The sequence below is a fragment of the Mugil cephalus genome, chromosome 5 (assembly GCF_022458985.1).
Source record: "Mugil cephalus isolate CIBA_MC_2020 chromosome 5, CIBA_Mcephalus_1.1, whole genome shotgun sequence".
NCBI lineage: Eukaryota > Metazoa > Chordata > Actinopteri > Mugiliformes > Mugilidae > Mugil > Mugil cephalus.
The window spans coordinates 25439051-25455677 of record NC_061774.1 but is presented as its reverse complement, the minus strand read 5'-3'; the positions used below and the strand labels follow the sequence as shown (position 1 = coordinate 25455677).

General features: G+C 45.4%; 1 protein-coding gene across 2 annotated transcripts in view; it reads right to left on the bottom strand.

Annotated features, from left to right (window-relative positions):
• Positions 1–16627, bottom strand: part of LOC125007781 (protocadherin Fat 4) — a 114468-nt gene that overhangs the window by 14194 nt on the left and 83647 nt on the right. Inside the window, exons 7-11 of one of the 2 annotated variants that reach the window (XM_047584581.1) lie at positions 14629–14809; positions 11671–11921; positions 6444–10793; positions 4867–4971; positions 4127–4434 (exon numbers count right to left, since the gene is read on the bottom strand). In XM_047584581.1, the coding sequence (XP_047440537.1) occupies positions 4127–4434; positions 4867–4971; positions 6444–10793; positions 11671–11921; positions 14629–14809 (5195 nt within the window). The remainder of the gene's footprint in view (positions 1–4126; positions 4435–4866; positions 4972–6443; positions 10794–11670; positions 11922–14628; positions 14810–16627) is intronic. The other variant, XM_047584582.1, reaches the window with a different exon arrangement.

Sequence of the window (16627 nt, the reverse complement as noted above, 5' to 3'; positions counted from 1 at the left end):
GCTGCACTGAGGCTGTTCAATTAAGAAAATTATATATCCATTTAAGTGAGCTACTTATGTATCAGCCACAACATTATGACCACAGGCGAAGTCAATAACTTCTGGAAAACTTTTGGACCTGGCACTAGTGTGTTTGTTATTTAGACGTGTAACATCCATCTAGGGCAGACCAGGGTCCCCCACCCCATAGCCATGACACTCCTTGAGGGCAGCAGCCACCCTGACACACAAACACACACACACAAAAAAGCAGACACCACAGGACACCTTCAGAAGACCCATGTCCATTCTCCACAACTGTTTTGGAGACCTACAAAATATTAGGAAGGTGGTCATAATGTTATGCCTGATAGGTGAACAGTAGTAATGTGGACCTTTTTATGGCTTTTATATATATAAAACTCAATTTTAAAGGTTAAACAATATGCAAGATTCATGCTAATTAATGGAAGGCATCGTGTTCTTGTAGCCTGATGTCCGGTTAGCACACGGCCTTAACTGTTTCCTTAAATGTCAAACTCTTCCATTAAGCTCTACCAAAGACAACAACTACATTTAAGACACGTTGTCAGAAAGGATATTTTGGGGAGGGGGCAGCAAAACATGACTCTCGCTCCACTGCACAAAAATAACTTTACTCTTTTACGGTTTTAGAAGTAAAAAGTCCCTTTCGAGTGTGTGTCAGGCTCCAGCCTTCTGGTTCCCACAACTGAGGGTTTCTTCACTCATTTAAATTACAGTATGTCTCTCTGAATATTTGTGCAACTAAGTCTTGTTCAGTGGTTAGTGTGAGCTTTGCCTACCACGAGGCACGCAGACGAGTTATCCTTCATCATCCCACGACAGCGTTTTGACGGCAGAGTGGCACAGAAATACCATCCATTACAGCAAACATTTCCTATTTCCCGTTAATGGCACCAAATCTTTTGCCCAGATGTGGGTCATTCTCCTCTCTCTCTCTCTCTCTCTCTCTCTCTTTCCCTCTCTCTCTCTCTCTCTCCGCGAGCCTGAGAGGGAACGACCCTGGCCGGGAAGAAAACGGAATGGGCTGCTGAGGAAACTGTCCGGAAAAGTGTGTGAAAGTGTTGAAAAACCGGGGCAATCACGCTCCACCTCTCCTGGTGCTTAAGTAAACACGGACCACACCGGCCCGGATCTCTGACACAAATCATCCAGGGAGAGCGCGACCCCACCGAACGCACACACTCCCACTTTCTCTTTAGCGCAGTGGAGTCAGACTCCGAGCAGCAAGAACAACGGGACCCATTTGTCTCTGACGCATTTGTGACTTTGCCGTAAAGAACGTCTGAGCCGCATGAACACTTTTATTAACGTCTTCTCCTGTGATCAAAGGAGCCTACGCAGTCACGCCTTACGTAGGCTGCACCGACTGTCAAGCGTCTCACATTTGTGGAGGGGAAGGAGAAAATATTTCTCACAAGAAAACCCCCCTCTCTTGGAGATTAGTGCCAAATGTAACACGAGAAGACTCTCGGCCGAAGCAGAAGGAAACGTGAAGAAAGCACCGCTGGAGATCATTGTCTTTTCTCCGTGACTGATATAATGGAGGGACCCCGGCGTCGCTCTCTGTTGTGGCCGTGCGGACCAGAGTAACTGCTGTTGCGCATTTGTTTTCTAGGACGAATAGCTTCGGCTAATCAAAGGCCTCGATGATTAGCCGCCAGTGCTAATCAGCAACAGAGAGACGTATGCTGTCAAAATGAATTTTCATTCATGGAGTTTTTTTTATTTTTTTTATTTTTTTTTTTGCTCTGATGTGAAACAAACTCACTGGCTTGGCTGAGAGTCGCTGTCACATGATGGCACTCATTTTTATTAATGTGCTATTCAAGCCAGATCCTGCGTATCGTCCTCCTACTCGCCCCTAGGGGCAACTAGTGATACATGGACCAGTGTTTCTAGGAACATTAGGCCTTAGAAACAAACCGTTTGTATGAGTGATTATTTCCCAAGTGGCGTGTACAAGTAACCTAGCAGAACCTGCTGCAACATTTTGCTTCCAATTTCATCCACAGAACACATCTTAAGTCCACATCAGGGGTCTTCAATGTTTTTCAGGCCAGAGACCCACAAACAGAGGGAGAGATTAAGTAGGGACCCCCTACCTACTATACGTGTTCTATATTAAACTTGACCTAGGAAATATACATCATCATCAGTGTTTTGCATTCAATATTAATCTATTATACACAGGTTCAAAATGTATTTTTTACTTAAAACATGAGCAACAGTAGGCTGGCCGGGCAACTGCCGTCAACAGAAACATACCTAAGTGGTGTATAATTGACACTTAAAGAAAATAAAACAAAGTGATGCATTTTGGCCTCAGTAGCGAGCAGCACTGTTAGCTTCTCTTCTGCTAATACTGCCAGGTTCATCTGGGATTTCACCTGGGGATTGAATAAGCTCTCGGCCAATTGTGAGAAACCTGACAGAGTCAGCGTGTAGCATGCGGCATCGTGATTGGTTCAGCAGCGATAAGGGCGGGGCCTGTTGAGACAGCTCCTGTATCCCTGAATGAGTGAAGTCTGACTGAAAGATAACAGGAACATTTACATTTGTGGGGGAAAATTGTGGGGCAGAATTTGACAAAATATATAAAAATGTCTAATCAACCAAAGATTTTGAGAAGTCCTATGGTCTATATGATGTGTTATGTTTTCTGATCATAGACTATGTTGCTACATTTACGTGACACTTTTGTAAATCAATCTCGTCCACAACTGTGCAGAACAGAACTTATGCATCAGCTCAACACCATAACAACCAATCCATAATTTGAATGCACTTTTAATGTTGTTATATGTCGGCAAACAGAAGCTAGTGTGACTCAAACTTTTATTTATAAAGCTCTCCTTGGTGTGGTCCCGTCCTGCCCTGGAAACCATACCCTACGATCGTCTGATGTCCTAACACTCGAGTGTTCACGTAAATGGGGAAAAGGGTATTTCGCTAAGCTGCTCCCTATGCATGGAATTCCTTGCAGGCTGTCTTAAAATTGCCTTATCTGATCCCATTAGACAGCTTGGTGGCAATTCGCAAAGAGTCCTTCTCTTTGAGAAAGCATTGGGGTTTGCCACTGCTTTTAAAGCATTTCTAGCCTAATTAATTGTTTCTCTATCTCGTTGAGCTCACCTGGTTAAATAAAAGTCTAATACTAAAAACAAACATGAAGTCCTGCTGTACTTTGAGACTAATCGGGACAGTTTCTCCGTATAAACTGAAATTCTCACGGTGATGATGACGGCTTTGACTGTAACAGTATCGTGAACTCTCTGCTCCCTCTGATTACTTGGCTCCTTCACGACGCTGCAGTGTGTGACGGCGTATGTGGTTTCTACACGCTTTTGAGATAAATTCACAGGAACCCGAGACAGGCCTCAACCGTGACCAGCGAAATGACCCACGGCACCTTCTCTGCAAACACAGTGACCACCTGTGGGAGCTGGCACTTCAGGCACGACACGCACATTTCTCGCTCATTCTCCAAGAGCCGCCAACCGCGTGATATTCGCTACATCGAGACGGAACCGTAGCCCTGAACGTGAGCCGTATTGCTTTCCATCCCGTCAGTCTGCACCATCTCAAAACCGACAATTTAACGATTTTACCAGCTTCCCATGCAACTCCCAGCGCACGGTGGGAAATGACAGATTTGAAGTCCAGCAGGAGAGCTACAGTATAGAAGGTCTGCCTGGGCCTAGTTGGCCCCTTTCCCTCTTTCCTTGCCACTGCATTGCTGGCAGGGAGAAAGCCTCTCATTCAGAGCACAGGAGACAGAATTTCAACTTTCAGGGCCACTTTGGATCCTGCTATTGTAAATCACAACGAGCTATAAAATATAATTACAAACCATGAAAGCCATAAGCTGAGTTACCCGTGGTTTGAGGGGAGTTTAATTATCATCTGATGGTGCAAAAGAGAATATGAGGCCACATTTGGATGCAGCTACAAAAGTCAGAAACATAGTATGGACGCATACTGCACAGTCAATAGCATCTATGTGGCGTTTCTCAGATTTTCCCTGATGCATAAAAACTGATATTTTTTTTCCAAGAATGTATTTGAGCTAAAAAAAAAAAAAAAAAAAAAAAGTCATTCTCACCATCCCCGCTCTCCTGGCGATGACGGTGTGGAACTGCCCGTCTGAAACTTTTATCATAGTCATCAGTTTATAAGTTCCACTCCCCAAGTTGAAAGAGAAGCGCATCCGTCCCTCGAAGATCTCCAACGCCAGGAATTCCGCCTTGTCTCCGGTCTGGTTATCGTGGTTGTACATAAGCAGCGCGTTGCTCTGCAGGGTAGCAAACTTGATATATATGTAGTTATTGTTGGGATCCAGAGATGGAAACTCCATGTAGGAGAGCTCCTCAAAGCCATAGCTGTTCAGTTCGCAGTGTTTCCCGAAAACCCCTGAGGACAAAGACAGGGCCGAGAGAGAGAGAAGATTCAGAGCGGAAGCCAATGAATGATTCACGGTTGTGCTGTGATAAAAATATCTATGGATAAAACAGAATCTTTATCATTGTATGCGTTATAAATAATAGTATCAGAGGAGACATTAACCACCGTCAGATCGTATCTTCCAAAATATCCTTGAAAAAGTTACAAACTCCCTCTTTTTTTTTGTTAAATTGGACGCCATTTATAAGCAAAGCAATAGAAAGGATGACAAATGGAGACGCAAAATGAAATGACAGTGTCCACATTTGTTTAAGTAATCATGGATCAAGAACGGAATAACTGTCTTCTCTGTGGGGAGTTTACACGTCTGAAAATTGTCCGTCTTGCTTTTCAATTCAACGCGGCTCTCTAATGGGCCGAAAGTTTCCTACTATTACTTACCAAACGGACAATGACAGTAATATCCGTCCACCCGGTTCTGACAGGACCCGCCATTAAAACACGGGTTACACTCACAGTGATTGATGATGGAATCACACGTTTTGCCTGGGGTTCACAGAACGACACAAATTAAAATGGATGGGGTGACGGACAACACAGGAAAAGCCAGAGGGGAACGCAGGTCACTTTCCCCGGAGGCCAAGTCATGCATGTCTTTCATCACGCCACAGCTGAAGAAAACACACTGCAAAAAAAAAAACTTCAAAATGGAACTGTTTAACAGTCTCAGTAAATATAAAATACATAATAGGCAACTTTAGTAGAGTTTCACTTATTGTCGTCAGATTTTGAAATAAATATCCCGCAAACAACATCTTGAAACCTTCAGGAAAAAATAACAAATGATGTCGTTCATTTTGGCAGGTTTGTCTCACTACGAGTAATTTTCTTTTCTTTTTTTTTTTTTTTGCAGTGCAGAAAGACAAACAATGTACACGAATCGCTGCTACGCATTCAAGCAAACACATGAGTTTTAACATTGTGATAAGGAATGTGACATTGATAATAAACATAATGGACCGGGGCGGGAGGAGAAATGATTCATGCATGATACGATAGGAAAAAAAAAAAAAAAAAATTGACAATGAACTGCTGAAAATATATTCCATGTTGTAAATCCTGAGACAAGTTGCTTAATGGAGATGGATTCTGCTGCCAAAAAGCAGTTGGGGAAAACAGGAAGTTGAGAGTTCAAAGTGAGGGCATGCAAACTACTGTAAGTCAATAGGTGCATTTTTGCAGGACGGTCATTTATCTTGATGAAACCCACAGATTTGTGGTCATTTTTTATGGTCATAATATAAAAGGACAGTAATGACTTGACTTGAGGCAAATCGCCCGCTCCGGCCCTCTTTGAAAATATCTTTCAGATGCTGCAGTCAGAGGCTGGACAGCATACAGGATGCAAATGACTGCTCTAAGTAATTCCAATTAAATTCCACTCCCCTTTTATCAGGGGTAATAACACGGTGTATTCATTACATTTCCAAATTTAAAGGCCTGATTGGATCTTTTATAAAGCTGCTCATTTGTCATACAACTCGAAACACAGCCAAATGAGAATTCGTTGATTAAGAAATCCCTGTGTATACACTGGGATTAGAAATTCATCTGTGTGTGGTCACGGTTGCATGTGCGTGAAGGCACACAATGAAATGGGATACTGACGAACTGTGTGTGGAGTCCAGACTCCAGTCCTGAGCGGGGTCAGCTTTGCATCATCCTTTTTATTAAAGCAAACATAGCAGGCTGATATGCATCGCAGCTGATACCCCCCAACTTGTAATCCAAAAACCAAACTGTTTTTGGCAGCCGTGCTCGTATGCTATGGCTGCAACACCTCATGGAAACATTGAGAAGCAAATATTTTCATTGGACCTAAAGTCGTGTATGTGTGATTACGGCACAGTGTGAGTTTAAATGTGTGTATTTAAGTGCCCCGACAATGGCTTTCTCCAAGCCTCAAATGACGGACTGTGTGCTCAGACGTTAAAATGTGACTCCTGCGTGTTTAATACCTGCAAAGCCGGATTTACAGAGGCAGTTGAAGCCGCCGGGGAAGTTCTGGCACAGCGCCCCATTCTTGCAGGGATTGGAAAGGCATTCGTTGATATCCCTCTCACAGGCCATCCCGGTGAAACCCTCAGGACAGGTGCAGGAGAAACCCCCCACCAGATTATGGCAGGTGCCGCCATTGTGGCAGGGCGATGGCTGGCACTCATCGATGTCAGTCTCACACAGAGCCCCGGTGTAGCCTGGCCTGCAGCTGCAGGCGTAGGGCTGCAGGGGGTGGTTGGAAACAAGGATCACGGGGACGCTTTCTTCTGTCTTCATATCAGGCCCGACACTGAGACGCCTCTTGCAGCTGCCTCCATTCTGGCACGGGTTACGTGTGCAAGGATCATGGTCCACCGCGTCTATTTGCACCCCGCTCTGTCTATATAAAATGTCTTTGATACTCTGGAAGAATGTGGCCACACCGCTGGGGTTAACATATTGTCCATGGCCTCGTTTTACAGCTGCCATTAGGAAAGTCTGATTGTTGAGCTCAAACGCTCCATAAAGCAGCACCCCGGTGCCTAGTCCGGCTAGCTGAGAGTTGGCAATGCGTAAGAAGCTGAGGTAGTGGTTGGTGAGAAAGCTTTTGACTCCTTCAGAGTGGAGCCGAATGAGTATACTGTTGTCCACTGTGGCATTGGTGAAGCCCATGAAGAGGACTCTGGCTGTGTTGCTGACTGAACCATGGACACCGTCACTGCTGCGGACAGTTAGCTCAAAAGATCCATCTGCTGAGCGAGCTTTAGAGTTGAGGTTGCACGTTCCAGCTGGAATACTAAACAGACCGGAGGATGGAGGGATAAGGGAGCAGTGGAATCTGTCCTGAATGTCGGGGTCTTGGGGTTTGACGTCTCCCAAAGAACCTCCAGGAAACATGTTTCCAAAGTAGTGGACATAGATTTCCACAGACCTCGGCTCTGAAGGATTATCATTCTGATCGTTAATCTTGACGTGAATGGTTCCCGTGGAGGACATCTGAGGCAAACCAGAGTCCTTGATCACAACAGAGAGGTAGAAATCACTAATCTGTTCTCTGTCGATTTCCCGACTGGTGGTTAACACGCCAGCATGACTAAGGCTGAAGTAGCTGTTGGCAGAGCCAGAACTGAGGAGGCTGTACAAGAAAGGGCCTTGGTTGGGTGGTAGATCTGGGTCAGAGGCAGTTAATGTTGTGACGGCCGTGCCAGCTCTCTGGTTCTCCATTACCTCAGCATAGGCGGTCGTCAACGTAGGGCCGTTATCATTGATATCTTCCAGATTCACGATCACAGTGGTGCTTCCGGTTGCCGGAGGCGTGCCAGTATCCACAGCAAGAACCGTCAGATTATACACAGGAGTTGTTTCTCTGTCTAGCTCTGCAGCCACAGACACTTGGCCAGTTTTCGGGTCGATAGTAAAAACATTTTTGTCAAATTCAGGAGCGATGGAGTAAGAAAATCTGCTCCAGCTTGGGACTGAGTCTGAGTCTTCGGCCCGCACAAAGGTAACGAGACCACCAGGTGACAGACCTTCACTAACCTGCACATCATACAATTCCTGGGTAAAAACAGGTGGATCGTTGGCATCGAGGATGGTGATATTCACAAACACCTCATCGATGTCTGCGCCCCGAATGCTCCCTGCGTTCTTGGCCAACACTTTCAGTGAAATCTTTTCCTCTTTCTCACGGTCTAAAGTACCTGTGACATAAATCTGGCCAGTTTTCTTGTTGATGCCAAAGCCTTTCTTTCTGCTCTTACCAAAAATGAGGTAGTAAACCACTCCATCATCTCCTTGGTCCCGATCGCTGGCAAAAACTTCCCCAACCACTGTGCCTTTTGGAGCAGCTTCAGAGATTTCAAAGTAGTACTGTTTGGAGACAAAGCGAGGTACGTATTCATTGGCTCCTTTTAGCTGAATGTTGACATTGGCGAAGCTGCAGCGCTCCTCGTCTGGGACATTGAAGGCCTTAACTGTTAAATGGTAGACCTGTTTAGCTTCATAATCCAAGAAGCCCTGGGTGGTGATGGTGCCTGTGTTCGGGTCAATGACAAAGAGGTCACTGTCTGATGACTGAATTACATACGCCATGACTGCATTAGCTCCTGAATCGCGGTCGATGGCGTTCATCTTGACCACGGTGGTGCCACTGGGGACGTTCTCCTGCACAACGGGGAAGTACTCGTCCGGGTCAAACACGGGAGGGTTGTCGTTCACATCCGTCACGTGTACTGTAACAGAGACATAGCTTGTTTTTGCAATCCAACCTCCATCGGTGGCTGAAACTCTAAGCTCGTGTTGCTGCTTTTCTTCAAAGTCCAGAGGAAGAGCCAGGGATAACACTCCAGTTTTACTATTAAGTTCAAAGAGACCTTTGTCGTTGCCTGAAGTTATACTGTAGGTGATAAGGCCATTCATTTCTTTATCTTTGTCTCTGGCGGACAGAGTTCGTATTGCTGTTCCCACAGCAAGGCTTTCAGGTACAGTAGCTGAGATTTGGCTTTGTGAAAACTCGGGTGTGTGGTGGTTTTCCTCTGTGACTGCGATCTTCACCGACGTTCGCGACGACAAAGGAGGGTTTCCTCTGTCACTTGCCGTGATCTCAATGAGGAACATTTTATTCATATCAGACGTAAGGGACGAGGCAACAGTAATCCATCCACTTGTCTTGTCAAGTTTGAACTTATTGGAGCTGTTGCCACCCACTATTAAGTACTCCACCTCAGAATTAAGGCCAAAGTCTTTTTTATCATGAGCTACAACTCGGATCAGTCTGGTACCAACCTTGACACTTTTAGTGACAGGTGTGAAGTAGCCGGGCGAATCAAACTCGGGAGGATTATCATTACTGTCGACAATGTTTACAATCACCGTCGTCTCACTCATCAGAGGCTTGACCGCTCGGTCTGAGGCCGTGACAATGAAGCTGTGGCGGTTTATATTTAAACTACTAGCGCCTGTCGAGTTCTGATATTTTAACTGCTGCTTCACAAATATCTCCCCGGAGCTGGCGTTAATCCTGAAGTACTCTGACTGGGATCGGATGAAATAGAAGATTTTGCCGTTGAAACCTTCATCGGGATCGGTGGCAGACACCTGTGTGACCAGGGAGCCCACCTCCGTCAGCTCGGGGTAGTCCAGGTAGTAAGACGGTCGACTAAATCTGGGGGCGTTATCATTTATATCTGTGATGAATATGGTGACGTCTGTGCTTACTGTCCAGCCAGAGTCATGGGCAGTCACTTTGACGATGTAGTGACTAGTATCTTCTCTATTGAGCGGCCTGCTAATTGTTATGTCTCCCGTGTTTGGATTAATGCTGAATGGGAGGCTGGTGTCTGTAATCGAATATCTGCTAATGGCATTTGAGCCAGCGTCCTCGTCCGTGGTGGTGACTCTGGTGACAGTGTAACCCACCGGAGCGTTTTCAGCCACCGTGCTACTAAAGATCTTGGAAAACCTCGGGGCATTGTCGTTGACATCCAGTACATTGATTAGCACTTTGACCGCTGCGTTTTTGGGAGGCAAACCCCGGTCAGTGGCTTTCACTTTCAAAGTATACAGAGCCACCTTTTCCCGGTCCAGCGGCCTGGTGGTTCGTATTTCACCTGTGGCTCGATTAATGCTGAAGCTGTTCTCCTTGTTGCCCTCGATGATGGCGTATTCCAGCTGCCCGTTTGGCCCACTATCCAGATCAACAGCGGAGACCATGAGCACTCGCTGGGGCGAAAGGTTCTCCAGTATCTCAGCGTGAAAAGGATCCTTATTGAACACCGGGTGGTTGTCGTTCACGTCCAGCACCGTTATTTCCACCTTGTCATAAGAGGAATAAGGTGGGAAGCCTTGATCTCTGGCCTCGATCCAGAGAACATACTTCTGAATGTGTTCATAATCCAGCGGATGTCGGATTGAAAGCTCGCCTGACAGCTGGTCTATATGAAAGGCGTTATCCAGGTTGCCGCTGGCGATGTAATACGACAGCGGCCCACCCCTCATGGAGGATCCAGTCACCGTGGTAACGACGTGGTTGTTGGGCTTGCTCTCGGGGAACGTGAACGCGCGCTCCTTCAGCTTGATAACGGGGAAGTTTCCTCCGGTGACTAAGCGCACGGTCACGGTGGTCGTGTCCGTTTTGGGATTAGCACCGCCGTCTTTCACCCGCACCATCAGGGTGACTTCTGAGTTTCCGGTCAGCTTCTCGTTGGCAGTGATGGCCCCTCTGACTGGGTCGATCTTGAACTTCTCAGAGTTGTACCCCGTCAGGGAGTAGTGGAGCTGAGCGTTGGAACCCGAGTCCTCATCGGTGACGGTAACAGCAAAAACCAAGGACCCTGAAGACAGACGTAGAAAGAAATTATTACACAAAGGCAAGACTTTTCAAATTGAGATTTTCAAATTTCTCATTGTACATGAGTTTTTTCAACATGTTTCCAACTGTTTTATCCACATGGTGACTGTGGGGACGTGAGAAATACACCACTTTAGTAAGATTTTTTTAATTAAAAAAAGAATTAAAACATATGTGGTCTGGTGAGAACATGAAGGTGAGAGTGAGAAAAACACTCAGAATATCTGCACATGACTAACACAAATGGAAAAAAGGTGCCTCCTTTTTATGAGCTTTACACCTGAAACAGAGGTTGGAGAGAGGTTGGGAAACATCCTCTTAAGGTGGACAGATGGAATTTTAGTTCATGACTTGATAGTGTAGTACACTTTGGAAAGACGCTGTCGCAAACCAGTTTTCAAATTTCAATTTCCAAATCACATTCCCACAGTGGTTTCAAAGAGTCACGGGTAGAAGAGTCCCTCGGGCTACAGATCATCAGCTTTAGAAGCACGAAATACTGAAGTGTAAACTCACTGAATGCACAGAACAATTATGCTCCTTTTTTAGCAATGAATTATGCACTAATATAATGGTATCAATATTATCAATGGCTTCCCATACACTAACTTTATCTTATTTAACTGTTGTTTGTTTCTGCTATTTCTTTCCCTACGGTGTTTTTGGCAACAGCATTGTTTTCTAATTATTATGATATCATAAAAATCAGGAATAAATTAGTTGAATAAAATCCCAAATCTGTAATTTTTGAAGAAAAATTACCCAAAAATTTACCTTTTTTGCATTAAAACATGGAATAAAACCCATTTAAACACATATTTAATCAAAACAGAGCCTCAACGTGGCGGTCATGTACCAACCTGCCGCGGTGGAGGCGGGGATGTGGGTGACGTAAGGGTGGTGGTGGAAGCGCGGTGGGTTGTCGTTGATGTCGGCCACCGTCACTGACACAGTAGCCGAGCTGGACAAACCCTCGGGCTGCCCTCCATCTGTTGCCACAACCAGCAGCTGGTAATTGGCCCTGTCCTCTCGGTCCAGCAGGGAGCTGGTGATAATCTGTCCTGTGGCCGGGTTGATAGAGAACTGGCCGTGTCCTCCGCTCAGGCTGTAGCTGTAAGGGAGGAAAACAACAAGCAGATAAGACTAACAGGCCACCTGAAGTGATATTTCTGCATGGTTTTATGCTGCTTTTGTGATTTAAATAACTAAATCCATAAGAAAAAAACATCTCTATAGATGCTTCTAATCTAAATGCTGAGCTTCAGGTCGTTATTCCAGCTGCCTTATATTCTCATGCACAGACTCAATTCAATTGACAGCCTGTGGTCTATAGAGGGCACTGTTTCAAGGTTCACTAAAGTACATTTAAAAGAAGAATGTGATCAATAATTGTCTTATTAAACCACTGAGGCCTCCAGCTTCATGTTCTATCAAAACCAGACAGAGTTTTGCTCCAGTGCTCACATGGATTCTCTGTGGTTGAGGCCTCCCCTTTTCTCCCCTCTGCTGAAGCTGAATCCTTTATTTGATTCATCTCCTTCAATTTAATTCACATTTATAAAAAAAAATAAAAAAATATCGTATAGCCCTAATGGCTATAAGCTTCTCACAGTACGCAAACTAAACCCAGAGTGCATACATGCACATCATCACTTGACCTGAAACTCATCAGGTCTGAGGGGCCACTCTCGCCCGCTTTCAAACAAATATCACGTTTCACCCTCTATCTCACGGGTCTCCGGCAGGACCCCGGACGTAAATGTAAACTGACACATACATGTACACACCAGTGCATATTTTGAAAGGGGGCTTCTTGAAAAAGCATCCCCCTACAGAGGAGGGACGACAAATTACAGAACAACGTGTGAACGCCAACGAGTGGATGCAGGGCTTATTTGGACATCGTCAACAATATAAACCGCGCACAGATGCTTGTGGTCAGAACATAGTCCAGAGACAGATCCAAGTTTGGGACTTATGTTTATTGGGCTGTGAGAATCCAAATTAATAACTGAAGGTAACCAGTCCTGGTCTCCATTAAGGACCTCGAACCCCCCCCCGGAACCCCTGATGGGCACATCTTGTACTGTCATAGACAATTAACATCCTCATTACCATGTTTTGGGAAAGTGGAGCACTCCGCGCTACCCCCCAGTGTGTACTCAGTGGGGCGACTAAGGAGTGAAGGGGTTGGACTTGAGTCCGACTTGAGAGAGACTGACCAGAAGCTCCTAAAAGCTCCCAAACCGAGGGGGCTGTAAAAAAAAAAAAAGCTGTCATCCAGTTTAAACATCACAGCCCAAAAACAAGGACCTCGGGCGCTGACTAAAACTCAGCACTCTGCGACTCAACGCTTGTCATCGATTACCTCATCACCAGCTTTGTGAAATTCCAGGCCGATGTTGCAAAGTGTTTCGCTGGAGGCGCGAGGGGAGCCAAGCGGCGGCGGGACCGGGTAGCCCCTGAAAGGCTATTTTAACACCAGGGAAGCAAAAGCAAACTTAAACTGACCTGATTACTCACAGTAGTTACTGGATGTGCACAGACTGGCGCAGGTCTCCTCCGGATTGTAAAAATAAAATTGGTTTGAAATGATTTAATTAAGTTGGTGCGTGAGTAAAAACTTTCAGTGCTAATGATCTTCTCATTTACAGTAAATACGTTCAGTCATTTTAAGACAGTTTTTCTTTATATTTAGAACCGGGTCCATTTTCCAGGCCATTTATTCATTAAGGAAATACTTTTTTCATTATTATTCCACTTGTACTCTGAATAAAAGTGTGTAATGTAGAAGAAAGTCTCATTTAGATTGAGAGCGGTGGTGTCAACCTTTTATCATCTGTTCAATAAGCAAATATTAGCTCTGAATATCCGTGCAAACACTTTGAACTGACGCTTCCTCTCAGTGTGGAATAAATCCATCCTTGCTGAGCATGTTGTTCTTCTACCTCCACGTTTCCTTCCTTCCTGGAAACACGTTACCTGATGTGCAAACAACAAAACCAGACTCAACGTGGTGAAGCAACGCTGGAAATGAGGCTCCGCCTCAGTCGTCTTCTTCAACTACATGAATCTCCAGCGTCGCGGATGAAGTTGGGGCGAAAGCCTATTCTTCCTCTGTTTACACCCATCAGCCACAGCATTAAAACCACTGTCTGGAGACGTAAATAACATTGACCATCTTGTGACATTTCAGCGTTCTGCCGGGAAACGTTTGGACCTGGCCATTCGACGTTTACCACCCACCGAGACCAGACCAGACCATGCAGCCCTACCCCATCGCAGTGACACTCCTTGACACAGCCTGACGCAAGCACACACACAAAAAACACTTTAGGAACCACTAAAAAAAATCCCAAACTGATCAAGTATCTGATGTTATTAGTCCCCCATTAATAACATCCTGTTTCCAGACACCACAGGACACTCTCAGAAGGCCCATGTCCATTCTCTGATGAGTCCCAACTGTATTAAAAGCACAAGGGGGCTCGACACAATATAAGGAAGGTGGTCATAATGTTTTGCCTGCTCAGTGCACACATTTACAACAGTTTAACGGGCACAGCTACATTGTAGATGTCAGTAAAGTTCTATTAGGTCTTTTATTTAGCATTGGTGTAATTAGTTGAGTTGTAGTCCACCTTCTCCATGCAAATGTAGCATGAACCATGATACCTGGATCAGAGTTAAACTGATAAATTTGCAGGAAAAGCTGCAAACCAGGTCACAGACAGGGAAGAACCACGACGTACTCAGTTTGGCAGCATTAGCTTTAAGTCATTTAAGCGTCTTATTCTTTTCCATCTTCGTTCCAATACCTTATGACGCCGTTGACGCCCACGTCTGCGTCCGAGCTGTTGACCAGGAGCACGTCGGTGCCGGTGGGGGCGTCCTCCGTGATGGTGGTGTGGAAGTTGGTGGAGGTGAAAACGGGGATGTTGTCGTTGACGTCGTCCACCAGGACCGTCACCGTGCCCGTCCCGCTCAGCGACGGAGAGCCTAAAGGGGAAAGAGGAAATAACTGTGAGTGACAACAGTGGTTTAACTTCTCCTCATGTGAACTGAGCTCGAACAGAAGCTACTCATTACACGTCCCGCTCACATGACAGGCTGGAGATCCCTTCAGAGTGACAGAATAACAAACTCTTTTTCATGCCACAGCGAGTTGGTAAAGGGGACACATGCGACCACCATTAAGACTCTCGTTTTGACTTTAGACTGGATCTTGATTTATTGTACATGACGTTTCATTTGCAACTGAATCCACACTGAACCAATTCATTCTCCTTCCGCCACAATTTCCCTGCTGCATCTAATTCAAGCAAATGTGTCTGGCCACCGGTTTGCATTTCCATCGGTTGCACTGTCACATCAACGCACATCAGCGAAAAACACATCAAAGAGGGCTCAGTGTCTCTGAAACCGAATCTCTCAGCCGTCCTTCCTGGGGTCTTATACTCATAGACACCGCGCCGTGGAGATTAAATCTATTTTAAGGCGCGCGGCGCTGAGCGGATCGGTCGGTGGAATCTGAGCGAGGAGGAGTGCTATTTTCAGCAGAAAAAAAATCCAACCGTTTTCCTCCCAGAGCTGGTGACGAAACGACGCTCGCCGGGGGCCCGGGGGGATGGATTTAAATCAATAGCAGATGAGAATGAGCTGCAATGCAGAAAAACCTGAAGAAAGAAAAAAAATGAAAATAGATATCTGCCGCGCTCGAGTTGCCCTTCGTAATCCTTCCTTAAAAGGCGAACGCCGAACCTGCCTGATCTATACTCCAAACATAAACACGAGTTCAGCCTCATTACTGAACGCCACACCACGGGATTCAGGGACATCTCTAAAGCTCTCGGAGCTATTTCCAGCTCTTAATTATTTGCATATGTTTCGCAGAGTAAACACTATAAGGACAGAAGAGAGCACCTGAGGATTGAGAAAAAGCTGAGATCCGAACGCTACAACAGGCTCTTTCTCCACCTCCGACACGTCCCGGTTCCCTCCAGCAGCTCTCTTCAGGAATCCATGTGAATATGTAAACTATAATACACAATCTTTCACTGTGTACTCAGCTGCGGAAAACATCAGATGCTTGAACCCGCGTACCGCGGGGCCCTGGATTAATAAGAGATAATACAAAAAAACATTTGGCAGCGGCCACAAAGAGCCTCTCCTAATGCTGTGCAAAATCAAAACATAAAGAATCTGAGAGAAGAGGGAGGTTGGGGCGGGGGGGGGTTAGTAAGAAAGAAAGCTTCAGGGACTCCGTGGCTTTATTATTCAGCCAGTGTGGATTACCTTATAAATATGACAAAACCAAAGCGTCCTGGTCGGTATTACATTTTGCACCAGTTCTCCTCATTTGGAAGTCTGATGATTTATTATTAGGCCTCGGTAGCCTCCGTGCGTGTACTGCAGCTGATAAAATGTCTCCTTTCTGCTGCACTTAAATTACATTCATGTTCCTATCTGCAGTTAGAGAACTCGCTCACACGGTTTGCAGTGAGTTTCTCGACAGTTTCTGCAGTTCTCCAAAGAATAAATAGAGGAAAAGGTTTTCATTTTCTTAATGAATGACATCATTAGGTCAAAATACGCTCATGAGTTTTCATGTCCAGTAATCAGGGGAGCTAAGGACATTCCTAGTCTTAAGTTAACCTTGACACCGTCTTACCATCCACCATGCAACTTTATCAAAACTAACCCAGTCTGTTCTACTATTTATCCTACTGAGTCCCTGCATCCTCATATGGGGACATTAGGATGGCTTTAAGAAAGACTAATTAGCACTTGTACGGATTAATTACGTAATCTAACATG